At 42.2% G+C, this 25,745-nt stretch overlaps 1 protein-coding gene across 2 annotated transcripts in view; it reads left to right on the plus strand.

Annotated features, from left to right (window-relative positions):
• The window catches only part of LOC116628042 (IQ domain-containing protein K-like), a 123,576-nt gene that overhangs the window by 261 nt on the left and 97,570 nt on the right, over positions 1–25,745 (plus strand). For both annotated transcript variants that reach the window (XM_032398091.1, XM_032398092.1), the window contains exons 2-4: positions 8,340–8,404; positions 10,023–10,152; positions 11,279–11,376. In XM_032398091.1, coding sequence (XP_032253982.1) covers positions 8,340–8,404; positions 10,023–10,152; positions 11,279–11,376 — 293 coding nt within the window. The remainder of the gene's footprint in view (positions 1–8,339; positions 8,405–10,022; positions 10,153–11,278; positions 11,377–25,745) is intronic.

Here is a 25,745-nt window from a genome sequence, read left to right on the forward strand (position 1 = left end):
CCGGCAGAGAGGGGCGGGACTCGCCAGGCGGGGGGCCGCGTTTACTGGGCGCCTACTGTGCGCCAGGCGCCTGACGTGCGTGGCCTCCTCGGTAGCCGCGCCGCAGGCCCGCGGGGATCTCCATGTCACAGACGGGGAAACTGAGGCTCCGAAACTTTTGTCCGAGATTACGCAGCGGGGTCTCCCATCAGGAGACCCGGGAGAAAGCGGAACAAAGGGGGACAGCGGCTCTCAAACCTCACTTAATGAACAGTAAAGAATCGCGGGAGCAGAGATGGGGAGCTTGGGTCCTGCCCACAGATCCCATAATCAGGTGCAGGGAATCTACACTCTTAACGTGCATCCTAGGTAATTCCGGTGTAGTTAAGTCTATAACCCACGTGTTGAGTAAACATGGTCTATACAGATTTGGGTTTTAATCCTTCTCCACTTCTGATCTTCCTTAAAATCCCCAAATGGAGTTTAGCTCAACTTCTTTCGTGGCCCTACACATACTCTTGGTCATGAGGCCTTACAGTACTCTTCACATATATTGGGCAAGTTATTGACCTTTCTGTAAAGTGAGCATAATGACATCTATTTTATGGTGTTAGGAGCATTGCAGCTAAATAGTCACAGAAAGTGCTTAGCAAACTGCCCGATTTCCAGCAAGAGTTCAGTAAGTGTTAGCTCATAAAAAATAATATTGGGTGGGTTTTTTTCTCCCCTAGGTTATAAGTTCCTCAATGTCAAGAACTCAGGATTTTTCATTCTTGTGGTTACTGTCACTATGTCAGCCATCTGAAATAGCATTTCCCAGAACTATCGAATATGGTAGCCCTATTGATTGATGATGTTGTACACCTGAAACTAATTAAATGTCAGATCTCAAAAAAATATGTGGTAGCTACTAGCCACATAGAGTTTTGAGCACTTAAAATGTGGTTAGTGCATTTGGGACTCAAATTTTTTATGTTATTTAAGTTTAGCCAAATTTAAATAGCCAGTGGCTACCATATTGGACAAGCCAGTAAATGTTTGTTGAATGGGAAGAAAGAGTGAATGCACCAATATATGAAAGAAGTGGAAAATACAGAGGAGGAAGAGAATAGTGGACTCAGAGTTCATAGATAACCCTCGGCGGCTGTCTGTTTCGCCTCCCATCCAGTGCTTGAATTCCTTTTCCAGCATCACATTATATTTAGAAAAATCTGTTTCATCTTGAACATTCTCCTTGTAATTTCTACCCTTTGTTCCTTACCCCCTCGGTGCCGTGACCCAAGCTGATCACTCTACCATAAAGAATCCACTCATGTTTGAAGGTAGTTGTGGATGTCTTTTCCCCCCAAAAAGTGAAAGACGTTTTGACTTCTCCAAGCCAAACAGCTCTTTGTAATAGAGTTTATTACTGGCGTGTTGTTTAAGGGAAACTGCTCACCTACCTCACAGGGCTGATGTGAGGACCAGGTAAAATAATATATGTGAAGGTGATTAGCATACTGTCAGGCATTTAGAAAGAGCTCAATAAATGTTCATTGTTGTTAACAACAAAACATGGTTTGCATTGTGTTTTAAAGTCATGAGATTATTTTGGTCAAATAGCCATGAAGGGAGAAAGCAAAGACAAGGAAGTGTGGTGCTCTCTAAAAAGCAAGTGAATTGATGCTACTCACAAAGTGACAAGAGTTACATCACAAAGTTAATGAGGTCAAAGATGGTGAATTATATACTCAGGTGCTGACTCGGGTCATGATTATTATAACCCAGATGAATTTCTTAACCATTCTAACATGCAGTTTTCTATAACAAACATATAGTGAGTAAATTTAGTGCCTCACAACAAACATGAAAAGCAGGCTTTGGGGTAATCCTATGTTTGAGGTTAACTGTTACATTCTTTTAGTATATCTCCATTTAAAAAGCAACTTATCACAGCAAATAGACCTGTGAGAAACTCAATTTCAGGAAGAAGAAATACAGAATAGGTAGATATCTGACTTAAAACTGTCCTACCTGGCTGATGCTGTGTGTGTGTATGTGTGTGTGTGTGTGTGTGTGTGTGTGTATGTGTGTATGACTTGACGACTTACTTGTAATTGTTCTTTAATTTTCTCTCTCAACTTTACAGTGATGACTACCTCTGAGCTTTGTATCCTCAAAGGTACTTGTATCAGTATCAATAAAGTTCTTTCCTGCCAAGGCTTCTAATTAAATTTTATTATTGCTTTTGACATGATTTTTAACTATGGTTTTAACCAAGACTGAGTCAAAGTACTGGGAGCTTACAGTCTTCTATTTTGATATTGCTGTTATTACTCTCATCAACATCCTCATTATTGCCATTGGTTCATTACTCCAAATAGTCTCCAACCTCAACCCTTAGAGCTGTTGTAAAATCAGGTTCCTCCATCCCACCTGCCAGATACCAGCAGGGACCAGCTCTGAATCAATGCTTGTAACCCTAGCACAGCAGTTGAGTACAGCTAGAGAAAAATGACACCGGGGGCTCTCACAGTGCCTATCAGTCAACATCCCTCAGTGCCTTCTTCCATTGCCCCCGTCTACTAGCCCCAAGTTTCTACTCCCCCCTCAAATGTTGGGTGATACCACTTAGTAAATGTAGGGGGCATTCATTGAGAAGAAGTGGGGAGGGGATCCTTCAGCTTCCTTATACCAATAAACATATTTGCATCTGTACACATACCCTGCTACCAACAGCTCAGCCTACATCTGTGCTTTGGTACCACCCTCTTGCCATCCCCGGATCCTGCTCTGTCACCCCCTCTCCTACATCTAACTTCTTTACTGACTTTTCCTTCCAAACATCCTTTGGTCTGACATCTTGAGAAAAACCTCTCCCTTAGCACGTATTATCTTCTAGCTCTTGTCTCTCCCTTTTCTTCTCTCAGCCAGGCTTCTGGAAAGAACACACTGCCCTTGTTCACACCACTGTCATTCCTTTTATCAACCCAGTGCAGACTAGCTCCTACTTACCTCATTGATCCAGTGAAATTATTCTCATCTCTTCTGTCAACATATCTACCCATGCTGGGAACTGTTATAAGTGCTGGGCTAGGAATGGCTCCAGGCACTATTCTAGACACCCAACAACTTTCCATCTCCATGAGTGTCCCCATCATTCACTCAGCTACCCAGTCCAGAAATCAGAGATTCATCCTAACATGTTTCCCGTTCACTTTTCATGATCCCCACATACATTTCTCCAATCCCTACAGATGGTACCTGCTTAACATTTATAAGCCCCAGCTCCTCATCCCCTAGTTGTCATGGCTCCTGCTTTAGGTCAGGCCCTTACCACATCCTGTTTGGATTGTGCTGTAGCTTTTTAAATGCAGAAGGCCCCTGTCAGACCCTCTTCCACAGGACCCTCTCTAAAATTCAAATCTGATCACATCGTGCCTTGACCTACAATGATTTTTCATAGCTTTCATGGTAAACAAACTCTTTAGCTTAAGACCTAAGCCCCTTAATGATCTGGTTCCTGTCTTTTTTTTTTTTTTTTTTTTTTAGGTTCAGCACCTACCATTTGCTCAAATCATACTAATGGCAACAGCTATTGAACTGCTCTATGTGCCAGACACTGTGCTAGATGCTTTTCCTCTAGCAACGCAGTGAGGGTTTTCCCTGTTGTACAGGCAAAATGGAGGAAATTGAGGCAGAGAGAGTTAAGGAAACTGTCCCGAAGTAAGTGACAGAAGCAGGCTTGCACTCAGCTGTGTGTGTCACTCAGGTCCAAGCCCTTACACAACATACAACATGCTCCGAAGTGTCGCCCGGGGCACCTGCGTCAAAATCTGGATTGCTTGTGAAAATGCAGATGCTGTGCTCTGTCCTGGACCTGATGAGTTGGACCTCTTGGGAGGGAGTCCTGAAGCTCTGCATTCTAAGTGAGCTCTCCAGGTGAGGTACAGAGCACAGTGCTCCTGTCCTGTACTGTGTCCTTTTAGCCACAAGAACTAATTCCTCCAATGCGCCGTACTGTTCTACTCCTCCATGCCTTGCCCAGGCTTTGCCCCTTACTGGAAGGTCTCTGCCTTCTCATCTTTATCTTTCAAGACCTAGCCTAAGTGGCCCCCCCTTCTAGAAAGGCTTCTCTCGTTCCTCACACTGATTTTGAAGCCCTGTCTCCTTACTGCACTGAGAGACCATTGGGCATAGCCCTCTCCAGCAGCATGTCCACATCTCAGAGGCACCGGATTACTGTTCATCCCCTCACCAGAACATAAGCTCCTCTGCACTAGGCATCTATCCGTCCAGCACCTAGTACAACCCCTCGCTGTAGTGTATGCGGGCTAGGTGTTCGTTAGATTCACTCCCGCCTCTTCGCCTTCCTGATCCATCCCTTTCCAATAGGCCCCTGTTGGTAAACATTGTATTTTTTTTTAAGTATTTTTATTTATTTATTTTTGAGAGAGAGAGAGAAAAAGAACAAGCGGGGGGGGGGGGGGGGGCAGAGAGAGAAGCAGGTTCCCTGATGAGCAGGGAACCCCATGCGGGACTCGATCCCAGGATGCTAGGATCATGACCAGAGCCGAAGGCAAACACTTAACCCACTGAGCCACCCAGGTGCCCTAAACATTGTATTTTAATTGCTGTTTCAGTTAGGAACACGTTCAGCAGCAAATCAGAGACAGTCTAATAGTGGCCTGAGCAAAAAGGACATTTCATTATCTCATATCCTTAGGAACATAGAGGGGACAGGTTCCAATTTTGGCAGAAAGGCTCCACTCTGCCAATGGGGTTATAAGCTCTTCCTGCTCTGCCTCTTGCAGAATATTGCCTTTGTTGTATAAAATGAGTAACCACTTTCACTTGTTCTTAGTATTCACTGAATGTGCATATAACACTAAATTCCCCTAATCGATTAACCCAGTTTACAAGCTTCGATAACTAAAAAATTGTAAACATTTATAAATTTAGTATACCTGGTTTTCTTAAGCATTTCTAATGCTAAACAGACAAGCAAATTTCCTAAGCACTGAAGCAGCTCTCAGAAATTGAATGAATCAGGGGCGCCTGAGCGGCTCAGTTGTTAAAGCTTCTGGACGGCTCAGTCGTTGGGCGTCTGCCTTCAGCTCAGGTCATGATCCCAGGGTCCTGGGATAGAGCCCCGCATCACATCGGGCTCCCTGCTCAGCGGGAAGCCTGCTTCTCCCTCTCCCACTCCCCCTGCTTGTGTTCCCTCTCTCGCTGTCTCTCTGTCAAATAAATAAATAATCTTAAAAAAAAAAAAATTGAATGAGTCAAACTATGGTAAATCAAGTTATTTTAATGAGTTCAATACTCTACAAACTTAATCAAATTCATACAAGCTCATATGGTTTTCAATGTAAAAAGCATTGGTCTGTAATCAATTACATATTTTAAATTGAAATCACAAGGCAAAAGCGACAAGTTCTCAAATATGCCAGATACTCAAACATTATAGAGGCTTGAAATCACAAACACATCATATTGTCCTGAAGATAATATTATTTTCCTGTACTTCTGCATAATCATTTCAACTGTATATCTTTTGCGGTCATATGATGAAAAAGTTTGTATCTTTTCCATCAAATTTAAGTGGACTCTTAAGAGATCTACTTGGAAAAAATCTAAATAGAAAAAATATAAATAACAAAGAAATGCAAATAAAAGCAACATATCATTTTAAATATAGATAAGATTGGTAATACCCTGGAGAAACAGACAGTCTTACTATTAGGAGTATAAATCGTTGTAAACTTTTTGAAGGAATATTTGGCAATTTGACTGAAATTTTAAACTATTTTTTCCTTTAACAGAACAATTCCACATCTAAGAATTAATTCTATAAAAATACCTCCTTTCCAATTGATGATGTGTATATAGTGATGCTCCTAGCAGCATTGTTTGTAATAATGAAAAATTGGAAACAACCTAGACACCAAGTACACTGGTTAAATAATTGTGGCATATCATGTATGTAGCAACCTTGAAAGATGTCCAAGACTCAACACCTAAAATGGTTCTTGGCACATAGTACGCTCTCACTAAGTGTGAACAAATGAATAGATAAAGGATCAAAAGTAACTTGTCAAACTATTCTTCATTTTGTTCATCCATTCAGCAAGTATTCTTTGGGAATATGATGGTGAGCATAAACAGACCCAGACAATTTCCCTCGCAAAACACACAGTCATTAATTTTTACAAATTTCAAATAAGGATAAAACTGATAAGAATTATGAAGAAAAAGGACTGTGCTATGAGGTTCTATAGTTAGATGATTTGACGTGGTCTAGGAGATCTAAAGGAAATAAATGTATTTGTGTATTATATACATATGTTAGTAAATACGTTGAAAATACAGTGGTTGTGGGTTATAATGGGATTGGATGTGACTTACACTCTTTACATAAGACAAGTCTGTATTATTTGGAATTTCTTCATAATAGCATGTGTTGCTTTTGTAATCAGACAAAGCTCTAAATGTATATATCCTAAATCTGAATAAACAGTTTTCTCACCCTGTTGGTGTTTCTCAAAGTGTTTGGGGAAGAAGAGTGAATTTACATGCTTGCTTGAGAGGAAAGCAAAGTGGTAGAGCTCAAGCTGTTACGGTGGGCGGAATTCTAAGATGGCTCCAAGGATTCCCACCCCCTACTCCACACACCTCCTCGTTATTCAATCAAACACAAATCTAGGCGTTGCCAACAAGGGATCTTCCAGATGTAATTGAAGTTTGTCATCAGTTGACTTTTAACTTAGGAAGATCACAGTAGGTGGCCCTGACCTAATCAGGTGAGCCCTTAAGTCAAAGTCATTAAAGCAGAAGAGACTCCTGTTCGCCTTGAAGTAGCAAATAACAATGTGTGAACTGTCCTTGACAGGACCTGAGGGTGGCCTCTAGGAGCTGAGAATCCCACCAACAAAAAGAAAATGGGGATTTCAGACCTACAGCCACAAGAAACTAAATCCTGCCAACAACCAATGATCTTAGAAGAGGACCCAACCCTCAGATGAGATCACAGCCATGAATGGCCAACACCTTGATTTGAGCCTGATCCCATACCCGGACTCCTGACCTACAGGAACTGTGAAATAATAAATTTGTGTTGTTTTATGTTGCTAAGTTTGTGGTAATTTGTTACACAGCATTAAAAACTAATATAGCTGGTACTGGGAATCAAGACTGCTTGCAACCTACAGCCTGACATACTGGTCCCCAGCATGATAACTAGGGGTTAAAAAAAAAAAAGCCAAGAGATGTTTCACTGACAGGGAACCAGGTAGTAGAACAAAACATAGGTCCAATACAATTTTATTCATTCCATCCATACCATCTTGCCCAAAAACTTTTTCCTCATCGCTGCAAAGCAGCTATGCATTTGCCTTTAAAACATTGGCTTTTCCAGAAATATTTTTACCACTCTCTTTTAGGGATGTAACTAAGATAGCCCATGAGCATTTCTGTCCCTCTCTGAGCAATAGTTCTTGTTACCCTGCAGAACTTGTATGGACTGTTCTTTGCGTTAGGCTCTCCCAACAGGTTGACTGTGAACAGCCTTGAAACCTGGCAATCATTCTCCAACTCACTGCACATTAGAATCAGCTGGAAAGCTTTAAAAATACTGATTCCCAGGCCTCCACCCTAGACCCATTGAATCAGAATTTCTGGAGTTGGGCCAGGCTTTGGTATTTTCAAAAAGCTCCACAGTGATTTTTGTGTGCAGCCAGGGTAGCAAGCTACCAGAGTTGACAGCAGAACTGCTACCACTTGTGCGTACAAGTCACCTGGGATCTTGTTAAAATGCAGGTTCAAATTCAGCAGGTCTGGGTGGGTTTGAGGTTTTGCATTTCTAGCTCCCCAGAGATGCCAGTGCTGCTGGTTCTTGGGCATACTTTGAGTAGCAAGGTCTTTATGGGGTTGCTCTTCCAGATGCAAACCCCAATCAGGCCATCCTACCTTCATGCTCATCCTCATGACTTCAAGAGACAGCTCATCTCTCTGTCACTTTTATTCTGCCCTCCCATCATGTGCTCCTCTTCTTTCTTTTCTCCCCTCCTCTCTGTAGCTGCTGGTGTCTCCCCTTAGTTATCATAACTTGGGGGCAAAATCTAAAGTTGTACCTTCTCAGCCAAAGAGTCTCAAACTCTTACATAAAGCCTTGAGTCTGTCATACAAGAGAACAATCATCTCTTATCCATTTTAAGTAAGGTGGTTCACAGGAGTTATTAACCTATAGTAGCCAGTTGTTTTTACTTCTATAAACCATCAACCAAAATAAAATTTAAGAATGTTTTATTCAGAGGAAAGGAAATTGCATCACAAACTGCAATGAAGTGTGGAATTAAGGATTTTTTTCCTGCTCCCTTTAGAGTATGAAGCTGAGCTGCCTCCCTTTCCAGAGGGATATAAAGTCAAACAAGAAGCTATGATTACTGTGAGTATCGCCCAGACCCCAACTTAAATGAAAGGCTCTTATGTGAGAATGGTGCTGACGTCATGAGTTTGGGAGGTGGGAAAGGGAAGGCACTGGAATTAGAACCAGAAATTGGGGCCAGCCCTAGCTCTACTACTAATGGTGCGACTTAAAGGGCATCATATAACCTCTCTGAGCCTCAGTGTCCACCTCTGTTAAATGGAACAGATAATCCTTGACTAACTCACAGGACCTCTGTGGGGCTCAAATGAGATCCTGGATGAGAAAGGTCTTTACAAAGAAGTCAACACATGTCCATGTTAGGGACAGTTGGGGATAGAGCATGTTTCTCTATGCATGCCAGTGTGGGTAAGATAAAAAAGACTGTACTAAGAGGGCCAAGGACAAGGCAGCCAGGAAGGGGGGCCCTCAGGCAGTATGCTTGGAGTAAAATAGGGGCTTAATGGAGTTTAAAATAAAAGAGCAGGGCTCTGAGAGAGTTGGGTTATTGAGCAGGGTCACAGGGATAGGACCCAAACCTAAGTCTCTAGACTTGGCAGTAGCTTATTGCAACTGCCACTAGTAGAGATTCTGTGTCTAAGAAATTTCTTGGCCTGTGATTGTTCTTTTTTTAATAGCGTCCTGTTCTTGCTCTGTGGATTTAATGCTTTCTCAAATTTCTCCGCAGATACCAATTACAGTTCCCTTCCCTGAGTTGTTGGTGCTTCTTCCAGTCAGTTGTTCTTTGTAGATCCTGATCTCTGTCTTTTATGCTGTTGATGTTCTTTATCTGTGTAGAGAATTTTGTTATTTATTCAAAATTTAAAATGGGCATCTGAGTGGATTTTTCTATGTAGCTGATATGATTTTCTTCTATTGTACGTGTGGGTTTGTTTTCTGGATGAGTCTCTTCTATGAGTAGAAACATTGACTAGGAGCTCGTGGGGAGTGCTTGTCTACTGGAAGACTTTTCTTCGGGGTTGCAGGCAGAGAGCCTCCAAATCAATGGTGAGCTTTTTTTTTTTTTCCTTTTGGCTACCAGCTTGGCCAATCCTTGGAGTCATTGGAAATCACTGGACTCATTGGGAAGAAGGGAGACCTGGATATAAAATGCTGGTGGGAATGGAGCTTTATGTATATTGAAAGGGGCGGAAGCAGGAGAAGGGGGAATGTAGACAGCAGGCCAGTGGAGCCCCAGTCAGACTTTCACTTAACCCCGCCTGTTTATCATTCCCTTTCTCATTCCCATCCTCTGAGGACTTGAACCCCTAAGAATCGAAGCCTTTTGGAGTTTTGATGGGAATAGGGACTCCCATCCCCTGGGACAGTTTCTTCCTATGGATCCTGGGCTGCCATTACCTCTCTTATTTGACCATTTGCTTCATCCCTGTTTCTTTTGGAAATGTCAAATCTTTCATCCACTAATGGTCCTCCTGTTCTTTTCTCTATTAGGGCTTTATTCCTTGATTGTCATTATAGGTGTCTCAGAAAGGAAGAGGGACAAAGATTTGTACTCATTATGCCCCTTGAACCTGAAGTTAATACAGAATTTTATCCTTTGTTAGGTTATACAGGAAAATACAGTTATTTAAGCTATTTATATGAATTGATTTCCTCCCCCCCCCCCCCCCCCCATCAGGTTTCACCATTAGAGGAAACGGTTCTCCATGGCTTCAATACAGAGCACCTTTATTCAGTTCCTCATTTGACCATGGACTCGCATGTACCCTGTCCTCAAGTTAAGTTGGAAACAGTCGATCCAAAAACATGTAAGTAAGGAAGTGAGATTTTTGTCTTTTGTAATTTGGGGCTTGTAACATTGCAAAACCAGAGGACGGGGATGGGATGGGCAGACCTCAGGGGGACCACAAAAATACGAAAGAATATGTTCTTATTTTAATTTTAATTTTTTTATTTTTATATTTTATATTTTTAAAGATTTTATTTATTTGACAGAAAGAGAGAGCGAGAGCAGGAACTCAAGCAGGGGAAGTGGGAGAGGGAGAAGCAGGCTTCCCACTGAGCAGGGAGCCTGATGCGGGGCTTGATCCCAGGACACTGGGATCATGACCCGAGCTGAAGGCAGACGCTTAACGACTGAGCCACCCAGGCGCCCCTATTTTTTATTTTTTAAATATATATCAGAATTTTATTTTTTTAAACATTTTTAAGTAGCCTCCATGCCCAACATGGTGCTTAAACTAACAACCCTGAGTCAGCCAGGCACCCCTTAATTTTTATTTTTAAGAGAAGTACCTTTATCCCACTGATTTGTCTTTAAGGTTGAAATACAATAAAAATAATAAATAACAGCAAGCATACCTTGATTCTACATTAAAATCAAAGGGGAGAATGTAAGAAGTGGATGAAAGTATCATGCTGCCCTGCATTGTGGGTTGAAGTCAGAGGTATAGACTTTCTCCATCTTCTCCCTGGGCCCAGTTCCTCTGGCCTTCCCTGGTGCCAGACCTCTCCTACCGCTTTGTTCTGTTCTCTCTGCTAGTGTGCTTTGGGCCTTGGCACCCACCACCACCATTTCTGTGGTACAATCCATTGTACCCCCACCTTGTTCCTCTCCGGCCTCATTGCTACCATATTTCCCTTGCTTATTTTCCCTCCAGCCACACTGGCCTCCTTGCTGTGCCTGTGGCCCTGGCCCGGTGCAGGACCCCTCTACATCCTCGCCAGCCCACAGAGGCTCAAAGATATTTTAAGTTTGTTTAATAATACAGCCTAACTCAGCAGTCTGGAGTAAAATGCAACATTTAAGGTCATGTTATTTCATGGACAGTATCTTTTTTTGGTTCAGAAACAAACATTTCTCCCAGATTCATCTGGGCCATTTGGGAGTTTCAGTGGGATTTTTTTTTTTTTTTTTTTTTTGGCTTGATTTAGGTTCCCCCAAGGAATATTTGGAAACATACATCTTTCCAGTTCTGCTTCCTGGAATGGCTAGCCTGCTTCACCAAGCAAAGAAAGAAAAATGTTTTGAGGTCAGTTGCCCTGTGGGGTTTCTTTATTTCTAAATGCTCAGTAATTCATTTTTATCAGATGGTACCTCATTATCTCAGTACCATCAAGTGGTCGTTCTCAAAACAATCCCTTTGGGAGGGAGAGCTCTGTTTTGGTCACTCATCTCCAGCCATGACATCTAGTTGTGCACACACATGCACTGCCATCTGTCTGGCCGCTTGGCTCTAGAGAGGTTTTCTGCCTTCTTGGCCTCCCTGCCTGCCCTTCTCCTGGGTAATTGGCATCTACCAGGTTTATTGGCTCCCATTGACTGTGTGTGCGGATTAAAGCTCTCCTTATATTTTATCTGACTCTGGATTGATCTTCCCACCTCTGGCCTCTCCATACTCCACTTCATGCTCAATATTATGCATGTAGCTTGCTTCAGGAGAGGCCTGGCCCACAGTGAGTGCTCGCCGAGCATTAGTCATGGTCACACTGCAGCCAGTTTTCTGTGTGAATGGAGTTCCAATCCTGGCGCACCCTCCCGTAAATACCCATGTGGAGGCTCCCTCTTTTCTACAGTTGACAGGATACTTTGGGGTGTGTGTGTTCCCTGCACAGTTTTGAGAATACTAGAATTTTGAATGGCCCACATGAAGAGAGTAAAATAGCAACAATATTTAATATTGGCCAAGAGCTTACTCTGTGCCAGGTGCTTTGCTGAATGCTTGACCATTCATTATTTCATTCAGCCCTTCCAACAGCCCTATGAGATTCCTTAGTGTCCTCTGCATTTTACAGATGAGGAAACAGAAGAACAAAGAGATTTAGAAAAGTGATCAAGATGAATTTGCAGAGTTAGGATTCAGATCCAGGTTATGATTCAAAATGATACTTAAAAAATTGGCAGTGCAATTTAACTACAGTGCAAACCTCAGTCAGCTGCCACATCCCAGGGTCTTTAGAGCATTCACAGCTAATTGTATCAACTGTTTCCTTGCCCCTCAGCAGAGTCTCTCTCTGAGAAGAGGTGCATACTGCCCGGATGGTGCTTTTACATACTGAGGAGACACCCATAACCTAGATAATCCTAACTTCATCCCTCCCAAACAATGGAAGTTGGAAGCTGTCCTCTAAATAGCTCCAGGAAATACTGATTTTTTAAAATCCATATCTGTTTTTTGAAGAACAGTTTTGTTACTTGCCGTAGGTTATAAAATCTGAACTGTTTCCACTTATAATTTTTTCATTTGCTCATTTGGCTTCTCCTGAGGGCTTAATGTCCGTCCCCCATTCATAATTGACCTTCCTCTCCACTGTGTGGTGCTAATAGGTGCAAGGTGCAGCTGGGTGGAAGTGAGGCCAGGGGCCAGAGAACAGAACCCCTAGCCTGACCCTGCTGATGTCAGGTGGCTTTGTCTCTCTGGCTTCAGGTCCTGCTGCTAAATGAGGGAGACCAGACCGTCCTGCAAGTCACATTTCAGGGATCTTTCTTTTTAATCTTGCTGTTGGCCAAAGGATATTCAGTGTGCTGTGCCTTTTATTAGATTGAACAAAGAATGGCACACAATGATTAAACAATGAAATGAGCACAGTGGAAATAACCTGTGTTTGAATATGCGTAAAGAATATCCGTAGACAGATTAAGTCACCCAAATTCAGTTCTGTTTAACAAATATTTATTAAATCCTACTATGTGCTGATGACCGGGCCATCCCCTAGGGAGGGACACAGAGAGGACCAGCTATGGCCTTGTCCTCAAGAAAACCACAAATGAGCAGTAAAGCCTTTGGTAGCTGAAGGGTTTTTTTTTTTTTTTCTCCCTTTGTATCTGTTCTCTGAAATAAGAATGGATGTGGGGAAACAACAAGAGTGCATCTAGGTGCTGTGAATGCACGTCTAGACCTTAACACAGCTATATTCAACTGTGCAGACTTTGTTCTAATTTCTTCGGCTGTTACTCTTCTAATTTATACCCTTTCACAAGACACAAAAATCAGCTAAAAGGGCAGTAATTAAGATTTTACATTGAGGGTTATATCTCTACTGTTTGCCCATAAATAATTTTGTAATGAGGGGGCTAGAAATGGTTTCCAGCCTCCAGGCAATGATAAAATGCTTTTAAAGAATCAGAGATATTTCTATTTGTATTAGAGATTAATGAGGCATCCTTGTGCCAACTCATATTTCATCCTTGACGTCCTGCAGATGAGCTGCCTCTGGGACTAAATGAAACCAGTCTAAACATAAAATGCTGCAGGGTGTTTGAATGGAGCATTAAAGTTTAAATGTTGTAATGAACGATCAAGGAATGTAGAAAATGTAGGTTCTTAAAATTGTTAGCTTGCAAAAACTGATAAACTTTCAAGGCAGCCAGACACACTGGAGTCCAAAATCCTGCTCAACTGCTTCCTTGTGGTAGGACCCTAAGTGATCTGTGAGCCTGTTTCCTCCCCTATGAAAGGGATGGCAGAATAAAAAGGAGGCGGGGGATGGCAGAGGTGCTCCTGTGACCAGGAGGATGAGGGGAAGCATTTTTTTTCTTTTTTAAAGGTTTTATTTATTTATTTGACAGAGAGAGACAGCGAGAGAGGGAACATAAGCAGGAGGCGTGGGAGAGGGAGAAGCAGGCTTCCCGCTGAGCAGGGAGCCCGATGCGGGGCTCGATCCCAGGACCCTGGGATCATGACCTGAGCTGAAGGCAGTCACTTAACCAACTGAGCCACCCAGGCGCCCCGAGGGGAAGCATTTAATGAGGTTCGCAGGCACCGAGGAAGGTTAGCGTCCTACCCAGCCTTCCCTCAGGCTTTGCCCCAAGCTCAGTAATTTGAATACTACAGATATGCAAGATGGGTGGATTACCATTAGCTTCTTTCATTTCCTGATTTAGGATTTCTTAATTAAATCTAATTCCCTCCTTTTTCACCCCGTGGTCATGTAGTCTTTTGTGGGTTATTTTTGAAGGCTTGAAAATTACAGCAACATTTGTCAGACCCAAGTAGAGCTTCTCTTACCCAGATCTGCACAACAGATTTGCATTTTCTCAATTCAGCTGTTCCTCACATCCTGTCAGTGGGAATAGATGCTTAAACTGAATGATAACCAGCTTCCAGCCAAAATTACATAACTGGAGCATTCTTATCTGTCACCCACAACTGAACTCGCATCCGAATGGCTCTTAAACAGCAGCATGATTCATTGTTTATTGGGGCCATTCAAATTATATCTTGAAACAGCATTTATATTAGGTCACTCAAGAAATAATTGCTGATTTGTATTTTGCCCTTAAAATCCTGACTTATAGTTAGGTTTCCTTGCTTTCGTTATTTTCTGTTTTGTTCTATGATGTAGCTCCAGGAGCGCCTGGGACGTGGTAGGGACCTACTAAATATTTGTTGGATGAATGAATATGGTTCCTCAAAAGTCAGGGCCAATTTTTAAGATAGCAGTTAAGTTATGGGAGCGCTTGTCAGTTTGCCCTAGCTATTACACGCAAGAGCTAATTTACTAACTGTACCTGCAGTGTCTCCATTTACTGCCTCTGGAGGAATGTAAACTGTAGAGTGGCTTCCCCTAGAGCTAGAGCTGAGTAAGGAGCCAGTCCTCTAAAACTGAAGGGGCCTCCTAACAGATGGAGAGCCAGAGAGTTGAGCAAGAAGCTGGAATTGAAGAATAGCAGTTTCTAGCACTTTAGGGCCCTTACATTGTTGTAAACATTTGATCTGCAGAAACTCATTTCATCTTCCCAGCAACCCTCTGATGTGGGTGCTCTTATTTCAGTCTTACGGATGAGGACCCTGCAGTGCCAAGGTTAACCAACAAGCTCAAGGGAACAGCTAGTAAGTGGTAGAGCCGAGATTCAAGCCGAGCACTACTCTGCTTCCTGAGTCTAGGAGTTTGACACCAGACCATGCTGGTGGTCAGTCCAGTGGCTTGCCACAAGCACAGGGCACATTCTGATATGAAAAATGGGTCTGGAAGCTGTGGAGAAAAGGAGTGAGAAGTGAGGCAGATCTGGGGCAGTCACCCAGACCAGGCCCTCATGCAGGCCTCGTGGGGCAGAATCTTTTATTTAGATTGTCCCGCGAGTACCATGACACTCCGAGGAAAACTGGAGGGAATAAAGCAGAAGGGGGGCAGGGAGAATAATGAGCGGCACCTCATTGCTATGCCATAGAGCATTTGGCCAATTAGACACACACACGCACACACACACGAATGAGGCAGTCTATGGCACATGGTCCAGTGGTTCAGAACTGAGCCTCCAGAATCAGGCAGACTTTGCTTCCAACCTGACTCTGCCCCAGACAAGCTGTGTAAGCTTGATGATTTTGATTTTGATTAATTCATAATTCAATTCCTTTATACATGTCATTTTAAATATTATGAATGGAACTCTGGTGAATTTCATAAAGACACTAAACAAATGGTTTGTTCATCATCAGATATTTTAATCTTTTAAATGCTCAGAATAAAATTCAGCTTATTTAACAAGCAGATATTTCTCTAGTCCTTAATTTTTGGAGGAGATTACAACTGGAAGACTAAACCTTAAAGGAATGATTCCCATGAATTATCTCAGCCTTAAGATTAAATGAAGACCCTGTGCATTTCCTGAGATGAATTTAACAAGTGAAATAGATTTATTTAATACTCCCCCAGATAGTTGTTTTCAACTATGTATAAAAAGGTCACAGAGAAGGGGTGCCTGGGTGGCTCAGTTGCTTAAGTGTCTGACTTTGACTCAGGTCATAATCTCAGGGTCCTGGGATCGAGCCTCGAGTCAGTCTCCCTGCTCAGCGGGGAGTCTACTTCTCCCTCTCCCTCTGCGCCCCCCACTCGTGCACGCACATGTGCGTGCTCTCTCTCTCTAAAATAAATAAATAAAATCTTAAAGAAAGAAAGAAAGGTCACAGGGATGTAGGTGGCATCTATACAGAAAGTCAATGGGCCTTTTAGTTTTGCTGTGACATTAGCTGGGTGCTAGCAATATTTTATATTGTGTTAAACATACTCTGTGAAAGATAAAGAATGGGAAATGATTACTTTGTACAAATAGTTGATGGAATTACATCTGTGAATTGACAGTAGATACTGTACAGGCATTTCCTGTGTGTATACTGACATATGCAGTGCACAGACCAAACCAAAGGTAAATGAATGTAAATGATAGTATCCAAATCTATTAGCCAATAAGCGGAAAGTAACACGTAAGCTGGGTGAGAGGTGAAAATTTGGAGGCCTTTGCTCCAAAGTATTTTGGTAATTTTTGAAAATTTTGTGAATATTTGAAAATAAGTGTGAATTACTTTTGTAACTATAAAAAATAGAAATTATAAATAAACAACATTTTCACACCCATATATTTAACTTTGCTCCCCCATCTAGGTGATTTTCTTTCTTTTTCATTTTCACTGATACACTGAGTAAGTCACTCAGCTCCATCTTTTTACCATTTGTTCTGTTTTTAACTTATGGCACTTTGGCACTGAAATCCTCTGGTACAACTCCTCTTAAGTTTTCCTGATGACCCAGTACTGCCAAATTCAGTCCCTACTCCAGGGACAAAAAGGAAGCCAGTATGGAGGGAGCAGAGCAAGTGAATGAGATGGGAGGTGAAGTGGGCAAGGTCGCTCTGCAGCGGCCATATCATATAGGCCAGTAAAGAGTGTGAGTTTTATTTTAGGAGCACTGGGAACTCATCAGGGCAGTGGTTCTCTACCCTATTGGGCCCAATGCCCCCTTGTCACATTTTATAGAGCCCTCTTCATGTCCTGAAAGGAAATGCTTAGATAATATTTATTACCTATTTATCAGTTACCTGATTGCTGTGTTGTTGTATCATAAACTACCTGGAAACTTCACGGCTTAAAACAATGATTTATTATTTCTATGGGCTGACTCTTCTCTTGGTCTCACCTTGACTCACTCAGGTGACTGCTTTCAGCAGGTGACTGGGCAGGGCTGGGAGGCCCATCTGGCCTCATGCACGGGGCTGGAGCCTGGGTGCTCGCGTGGGCTAGGCGCTTCAGTTCTCCTCCACATGCCTCTCTCATCCTCTAGGAGGCCAGCCCTGCTCCTTTACAGCCTGGTGGTCTCAGGGCAGCCTTCCAGGAGGGCAAAGGCAGAAGTGTGAGTCTGAGGCTCAGGAACCCCCACAGCATCCCTTCTACCACATTCTTTTGGTCAAAGCAATTCACAAAGCCAGCAACTCACAAAGCAATTCATAAGTAGGTGAGAAATAGACTCCCTCTAGAAGAAGTGGCAAGGTCACATTGCAAAGGGGCATGGACCTAGGAGGCATGGTTAATTAGCTGCCCGTTGGCATAATAATCTATCACATCTATCTGTGCAGTAATTTCAAATATATATAGTGGCTGTTTATATAGTGGACTATAGCATAAGGGAGAAATAAAATGAAAACCATTCACGACATAAGTAATATTTATTTAATTTTTTAAAGCTCAGGTAAAATTACACTAGAAGATATGAGTAGTCACTCACTTGTACGTATACGTAGAATCACCATGAATATGACAGCTACAAAAGGCAGACTGGATCACACATGATGCGTCAGTCACTCACTCACTGTAAGTGATGCTGTCCATGGTGATAGGATTTTTCTGAAATGGTGAGAAACTCTTAGGTTCTGAATAAAACAAAGTACTATTTTCTCGGCATACATGGTAGCTGCTTTCCTGGAAAAATCAATATATATTGAAATCATAAAAAAAAAAAAAAAACACGGCCTGCATTTGTATGTTAAATGGAGCTACATTCTGGGCTCAGATGATTGATTATAATTTTTTTTATTTTTATTTATTATTTTTTTAAGATTTTATTTATTTGACAGAGAGAGACACAGCAAGAGAGGGAACACAAGCAGGGGAAGGGACAGAGGGAGAAGAAGGCTCCCCACTGCACAGGACGCTGGGATCATGACCTGAGCCGAAGGCAGACGCTTAACGACTGAGCCACCCAGGCGCCCCAGATGATTGATTATAAACCAGTTTTTTAATCTAGTAAATATCCAGTGGGATATTTGAAAATATTTAGGATGCAGAACAGTTTTTTCTTGTGCAGGACTATCCTGCTCATTGCAGGGTATAGAATATCTCTGGTTCGGAAGTCTAAAATGGGTCTGCAGGACTGTGTTCATTGTGGAGGCCACCTTCATTCCTTGCTTTGAGGCCATCTTCTGTCTTCACAGCCAGCAGCAGCGTCGCTTGGACCCCTGCTTCCATCATCATATCTCCTTCTGCCGCCCCAGTGATTACATTGGGCCCATCTGGATAATCTCCCCATTTCAGAATCTTTCATCACATTTGCAAGGTTCTTTTGCCATGTAAGGTAACAGATCCACAGGAGCTAGGGGCTAGGATGTAGATATTTTTGAGGGGCCATTATTCAGCCACACCCAGTGTATCAACACTATTTTGTCTTTTTTTTTTTTTTTTTTAAGATTTATTTATTTAATGGGGGGGAGAGAGAGAGCACACGCACGCGTGTGGGGGGGAGGGGCAAAGGGAGAGAATCTTGAAGCAGACTCCGAACTGAGCATGGAGACTGATGCCCCGGGGCTCAATCCCACAATCCATGAGATCATGACCTGCCTGAGCCAAACCAAGAGTCGGATACTCAACTGACTGAGCTACTCAGGTGTCCCAACACTGTTTATCTTAAGAGGAAAACATTCAAAGGACTGCAGGGCCAGGTAGGCACTGAAAGATGCTTGGAATAACAAGGGGACACCAAGGAGTGGTGGGGACTGTGGCCACCAAGCAAGCTCATGCATTACAGGGGCAGCTGCTATGCTCCGCATTTCCTACTGATAGTTACCATGCTGGAACATGGGATCAGTATGACCCTATCTCCTGAGTTTCCAGTAAAAACCCCCAATCCAGATTTTACCATGAACTGTCCTTTAACTGTTGACAATTAATTTTTTTTTTTTTTAAAGATTTTATTTATTTATTTGACAGAGAGAGACACAGTGAGAGAGGGAACACAAGCAGGGGGAATGGGAGAGGGAGAAGCAGGCTTCCCGCAGAGCAGGGAGCCCGATGTGGGGCTCGATCCCAGGACCCTGGGATCATGACCTGAGCCGAAGGCAGACGCTTAACGACTGAGCCACCCAGGCGCCCCGACAATTAATTTTTAAAAAGGTAAAATACAGCATGCCAAACAGAATACACTTAAAACTTTTTTTTAAGAGCAAGATGTTAAAATCAGGTAGAGCTGGGTTAAAATCTCAACTGAGCTGCTTAAATGAATAACCTCATGTCACTGAGCCCTTGTTTTCTCATACATGGAAGAGGGACAATAATATCTACCTCACTGGCTCATTCTGAGCATCAGGCTAGATCAGTTGCTTAGCACTGGACCTGACACATAGCATGTGCTCAATAAATAGCTTGCTATAATTCTTATTCTTGGGTCCTATTATAAGCACATGCAGGATGATCATAATGAATACCACAACGGCCCTGATCTCAGGCCCCAAAACCCTGTTAATTTTCTGCTCCAGGCACTTTCCAACTCCTATTGATCTCTGCCTGTAGTTGATTTGACCTTTATCCACTAATCTGTCCTACATACTTGCAACATATATAACAGGTTAGTATTCAGACTACAAAGAATTCCTATATATCAATAAGAAAAAAAGAGAACAACACAACAGAACAATGAAATAGAAAAATAGACAAAGGGTATGATCAGGAAGTTCACAAAAGGGGAGACCCAGAGAGCCAAATCAAAAGATACTCAATGCCGCAGATCGGCAAACATGTAAAGGTTTGGCAATATGAGCAATGGATGAAGCTGTGGAGAGGAACTCTCGTGTTCTTTTTTTTTTTTTTTTTTAAGATTTTATTTATTTACTTGAGAGAGAGCAAGAAAGAGAGTACAGAGGGAGAGGGAGAAGCATACTCAATGCTGAGCAGGAAGCCCAATGCGGGCCTCAATCCCAGGACCTTGGAATCATGACCTGAGCCGCTTAATGGACTGAGCCACCCAGGTGCCCTGGAACTGTCATGTTGTACTATATAATTGGTACCACCCTCCTGGAGAAAAATTTGGTAAAACCTAGTAAAATTGAAAATACACTCTATGACCTAAAAATTTCCTTTCTAAATCTGTACTATGGCCGGAAAAACTCAGTCTTTGTAACAAGAAGCTCTGAAGAAGAACATTAAATGCAACATTGTTCCAAATACAGAGAAATGGAAATGACCTTAAAGTCCATTAACAGGGAGATGTATAAATCAAACTTAAGGGGCGCCTGGGTGGCTTAGTCGTTAAGTGTCTGCCTTCAGCTCAGGTCATGATCTCAGGGTTCTGGGATCGAGCCACGCATCCGGCTCCCTGCTCAGCAGGAAGCCTGCTTCTCCCTCTCCCACTCCCCCTGCTTGTGTTCCTGCTCTCGCTGTCTCTCTCTCTGTCAAATAAATAAATAAATAAAATATTAAAAAAAAAAACTTAAAAAAAACAACTTTACTGGGGCATCTGGATGGCTCAGTCAGTTAAGCATCTGCCTTTGGCTCAGGTCATGATCCCAGGGTCCTGGGATCGAGCCCCATGTTGGGCTCCCTGCTCAGTGGGGAGCCTGCTTCTCCTTCTCCCTCTGCCCCTCCATCCCCTCTTGTGCTCTCTCTCTCTCTCTCAAATAAATAAATAAAATCTAAAAAAAAACACCCAGCTTTATTGAAATATAATTTACATACCATAAAATCCATTCATTTTACCCAAGTGTCCATCATGGATGAATGGATAAAATGTGGTATCTCTGTACAATGGAATATTATCCAGCCTTTAAAAGGAAGGAACTCTTCTTGTCACATGCTACCACATGAATGTACTTTGTGGACATTATCCTAGTGAAATAAGCCAGTCACAAAAAAACAAAACAAAACACAACATCGGTTGAAATACAAAGTATGATTTATATGTATGATTTCACTTACATGAAGTACCTAGAGTGGTCAAATTCATAGAGACAGAAAGAGGCATATGGTTGCCAGGGGCTGTGGGGAGGAGGGAATGGGGAGTTGTTGTTTAATGGGTAGAGTTTCAGTTTTGCAAGATGAGAGGAATTCTGGAGATGGGTTACACAATGTGAAGGTGTTCAACACATCTGAACTATGCACTAAAAAACTGTTAGGATGGTAAATATTATGTATATTTTACCACAGTTTTAAAAAGTGATTTTTAAAAATCCACTCATTTTAACTGGAGTAAATGTACAGAGTTGTGCGGCCATCACCACAATCTAATTTTAGAACATTTCCATAAATCCCCCAAAATCTCTAGTGACTATTTCTGGTCACTCTTCATTTCCACCCCTGCCCCAGGCAACAGCTAACCTACTTTTTATCTCCACAGATTTGGTAAATCTTTTCTGAACATTTCATATAACTAGAATCACATAACATTTGGTCTTTTGCATTGGGCTTATTTCACATAGTACCATGCTTGTGAGGTTCATCTATGTTGTGGCATATATCAGTACTTCATCTTTATTGCTGAATAATATTCAATGGTATGGATATACCACATTTGGTTTTTTTTGGTTTTTTTGGTTTTTTTTTTTAAAGATTTTATTTATTTATTTGAGAGAGGATGAGAGGAGAGAGAGAGCACATGAGAGGGGGGAGGGTCAGAGGGAGAAGCAGACTCCCTGCTGAGCAGGGAGCCCGATGCGGGACTCGATCCCGGGACTCGAGGATCATGACCTGAGCCGAAGGCAGTCGCTTAACCAACTGAGCCACCCAGGCACCCCCACATTTTGTTTTGGGTTGTTTCTCCTTTTTGGCTATTATGAATAATGCTGCTATGAACATTTGCATATAAGTATTGTATGGACATATGTTTTCTTTCTCTTGGGTAGGTTTTGAGTAGAGGAAACTAGGTTTTTACCTGATCTTGTTATGTTTGAATATTATCGCATTGAAGTTGGTCCAGACAACAGATCCCAATTTCACATTTTGGAAATTAATACCTAAATATGAAATATGGCTCCAAGTTAAGGGCTATTTCTTAGTCATCTACCATTACCAGTTACCTTCTTTTTTTTTTTTTTTTTTTAATTTTTTTTTATTGTTATGTTAATCCCCATACATTACATCATTAGTTTTAGATATAGTGTTCCATGATTCATTGTTTGTGCATAACACCCAGTGCTCCATGCAGAACGTGCCCTCCTCAATACCCATCACCAGGCTAACCCATCCTCCCAACCCCCTCCCCTCTAGAACCCTCAGTTTGTTTTTCAGAGTCCATCGTCTCTCATGGTTCTTCTCTACCAGTTACCTTCTAAGTGATTAATCAGTGGTGATGGATGGCAATCATTTATAGAGTACTTCTTATATGCCAGGCATTATTTCACATTGTGATCTTATGTAATCATCACAGCAACCCTTGGAACGGGTGGTTTTATTGTCCCCATTTTGTGGATGAGGAAATGGAGGCTCAAGAAGTAACCCCATTCACAAGGCCACTCAGAGGAAGAGCCAGGGTTGGAGCCAGGAGTCTGGCTTCCGAGCCAGGCACTCAGTCCCATGGTAGCAGTGCCCCCTAAGCTGAGGTTTCAGTGACCTATGGTCACACGTGTTCCAGAAGCAGATGATGCTCCTTCTGATGGTCATCAGAAGGTCAATAGTAGCCTAACACCACTACCTCATTCACTTCATTTCATCTCGTGACGCAGACATTTTATTACCTCACATCATCACTAAAGGAAGAAGGGTGAGTATAGGACTATAAGATATTCTGAGAGATAGAGACCACATTCACATGACTTTTATTTCAGCATATTGTTATAGTTGTTGTTGTCTTACTGTGCCTAATTTATAAATTAAATTTATCATAGGTATGTATTTATAGGAACAACATAGTACCTACAGAGTTCAGTACTATCCACAGCTTTAGGCATCCACTGGGGTCTTGGAACCTACCCCCTGTGGATAAGGGGGGACTGCTCTATGTCAATAAGGCTGTTAGTGTTGAGGGGCACCTGGGTGGCTCAGTCGTTAAGCGTCTGCCTTCGGCTCGGGTCATGATCCCGGGATCCTGGGATTGAGCCCTGCATTGGGCTCCCTGCTCAGCGGGAAGCCTGCTTCTCCCTCTCCCTCTGCTGCTCCCCCAGCTTGTGCTCTCTCTCTCTGTCAAATAAATAAATAAAATCTTAAAAAAAAAAAAAAAAGGCTATTAGTGTTGAAAATACTTCCCTTTGAGGCTCTTGGAATTGCTGTCAGATCCAGTTTGTAAACCATGCAAGAAAATCTTATTATAACTTTATAGTCATGCTTCTTTTCTTTCTTCTTTTTAACAATGGCAACATTCATTGATCACTTCATTCCCAAACTTGGCTAGGAGTTGCTTTTGTTTCTAAAAATCAAAGTCATCCTCAAAAGACAAGGCCTTAAAAAGAAAGTCAACAGGCTCTGACCTGAGGGTGACCCCATGGTTGTCTTACAAAATAAAGGGCAGTGGCTTTGTGACAGGATTTTCCTTTTCTACTCTGAAGCTTTGTCCTCTGGCTTTCAGGGGCATGGCTTTGTGCCAGGTGGCTGTGGTAGCAGCCTTGTTGGGCTGCTAAATAGGGAGAACGTTACCATTTGGCCATGAATTGCATTTCACTTATTATACATGGCATCAGTTAACTTTTGCTACATAACAAAGTACCTCAAAAGTCAGCAGCTTAAAACAACAATTTATTTAGTTCACTCTCCTGCAAGGCAGCAATTTGGGCTGGGCTCAGTTGGGAAGTTCTCCTGGCCTTGGCTGAGCTTGTTCATGTGTCTGTGGGTAGCTACCAGGCAGGCTGGGTACCAGCTAGTCTAGGATGGCCTTAGCTGGGATGCATCATCTCTGTTCGACTTGGTCTCTCAGCTTCCATCAGATGAACCCTGGACTGTTCACGTGGTAGCTGGGCAAGGGTGTGAGGATTTGAGTAGAAGTTCTCAAGGCCTCTTGAGCCTGAGGCTTGGAACTGGCACATTGCTACTTTCATGGCATTATATTGGCCAAAGCAAGTAACAAGGCCAGCTCAGATTCAAGGAGTAAGGAAATAGGCTCCACCTCTTGATGGGAAGAACTATAAAGCTACATCACAGAGAGCGTGGGTCCAGGGATGGGTGAAGAACGGTGGCGCTTTTTGTAATTTACCTCATACGCTGTATTCGAATTAGTGTGGATCTGGCGGTAGGTGGCAGGTTTGACTTCTGGCTCTAGCCTGGTGACTTCAGGGACATTACTTGTCTGCAACTACCTCCTCTCCTCATTTGTAAAGCACAGGTGGGATTATTGAGAGGGTTAAAGAGGTAACGTGTGAAAGAGCAAGCTCCGGAGTCCAACTGGGTTCATATTCATACTCTTCCAACTATGAGTAAGGGACTTCGGGCAAGGTATTTAACCTTCCTCTGTCCCTGTTTCCTAATCTGTAAAATGGGAGTAATAGTAATAATAATAATAATGTGTAGCTGTCATGAGGATAAATGAGTTAAGTAAAATTTAAAAGAGTGCCTGGCACAGAGAAAACACTCAGCACGCATTAACTGTTGTGAACACGATTAACATGATGCCTGGGAAATAGCAAGTCTGCAACAGGAATGTTACTCCCCGACGGGGTGACCAGTTGTTACTTGAATAAATGGAAGGTGGCATCCTTGTTACTAATTTCTGGGTATTACAGATGGCCAAGGATGGACTTTCCTCATCATTCTAAAAATACTGGTGCCTTTTAAACATAATATATATTTGTAAAAATCTAAACATAACTCTTGGATATAATATGGTGAGCTCAGAACCTGAGAATGCCCTATGAAGAACCCTCCAAGGCTGAAGAAGCTGCTAGAATCACTGCCACAGTGACCAAAAAAGAAAGAAAGGAAGACTGCAAGTATCCCAAACTTCTCTTGAGAATTAATGTCTAAAGGATTGGAAGCCATTTAAAAAAAATGAAAATAAGGTTCAATTGATTGTTTTTTAAAAGAACCTACCTTAAAATAAGTCACTGACCTTCTTGGTTGTTTAGAGAGCTGCAATTTCTCCTGCTACTTTTGAGGAACCAGAAAACCCAAGTCATAAACTAATAACAGATCCAACAGATGTTTAAATTGTTAATCTCTTAGAATAATAAAAGGGTTATCCAGGAAATAGGTGAAACAGAGCTTTCTTGAAAATCATATTTCTGTGTCCGAAATCAAGTACTGTGGATTTTTCCATGCTTCCACACGAAAGATCATCCATCTATCAGTGATTGATAATGTTTTAAAGCAGAGGTCTGCAAACTATGGCCTATGGCTGCCTGTTTTTGTAAATGAAGTTTTATTGGAACTCGGCCCCACTCATTCCTTTACAGATTGTCTACGGCCACTTTTGCGCTAAAAGAGCACTGTTGTACTTTTTA

This window comes from Phoca vitulina, unplaced genomic scaffold (genome assembly GCF_004348235.1).
Source record: "Phoca vitulina isolate PV1807 unplaced genomic scaffold, GSC_HSeal_1.0 scaffold109, whole genome shotgun sequence".
Classification (NCBI taxonomy): Eukaryota; Metazoa; Chordata; class Mammalia; order Carnivora; family Phocidae; genus Phoca; species Phoca vitulina.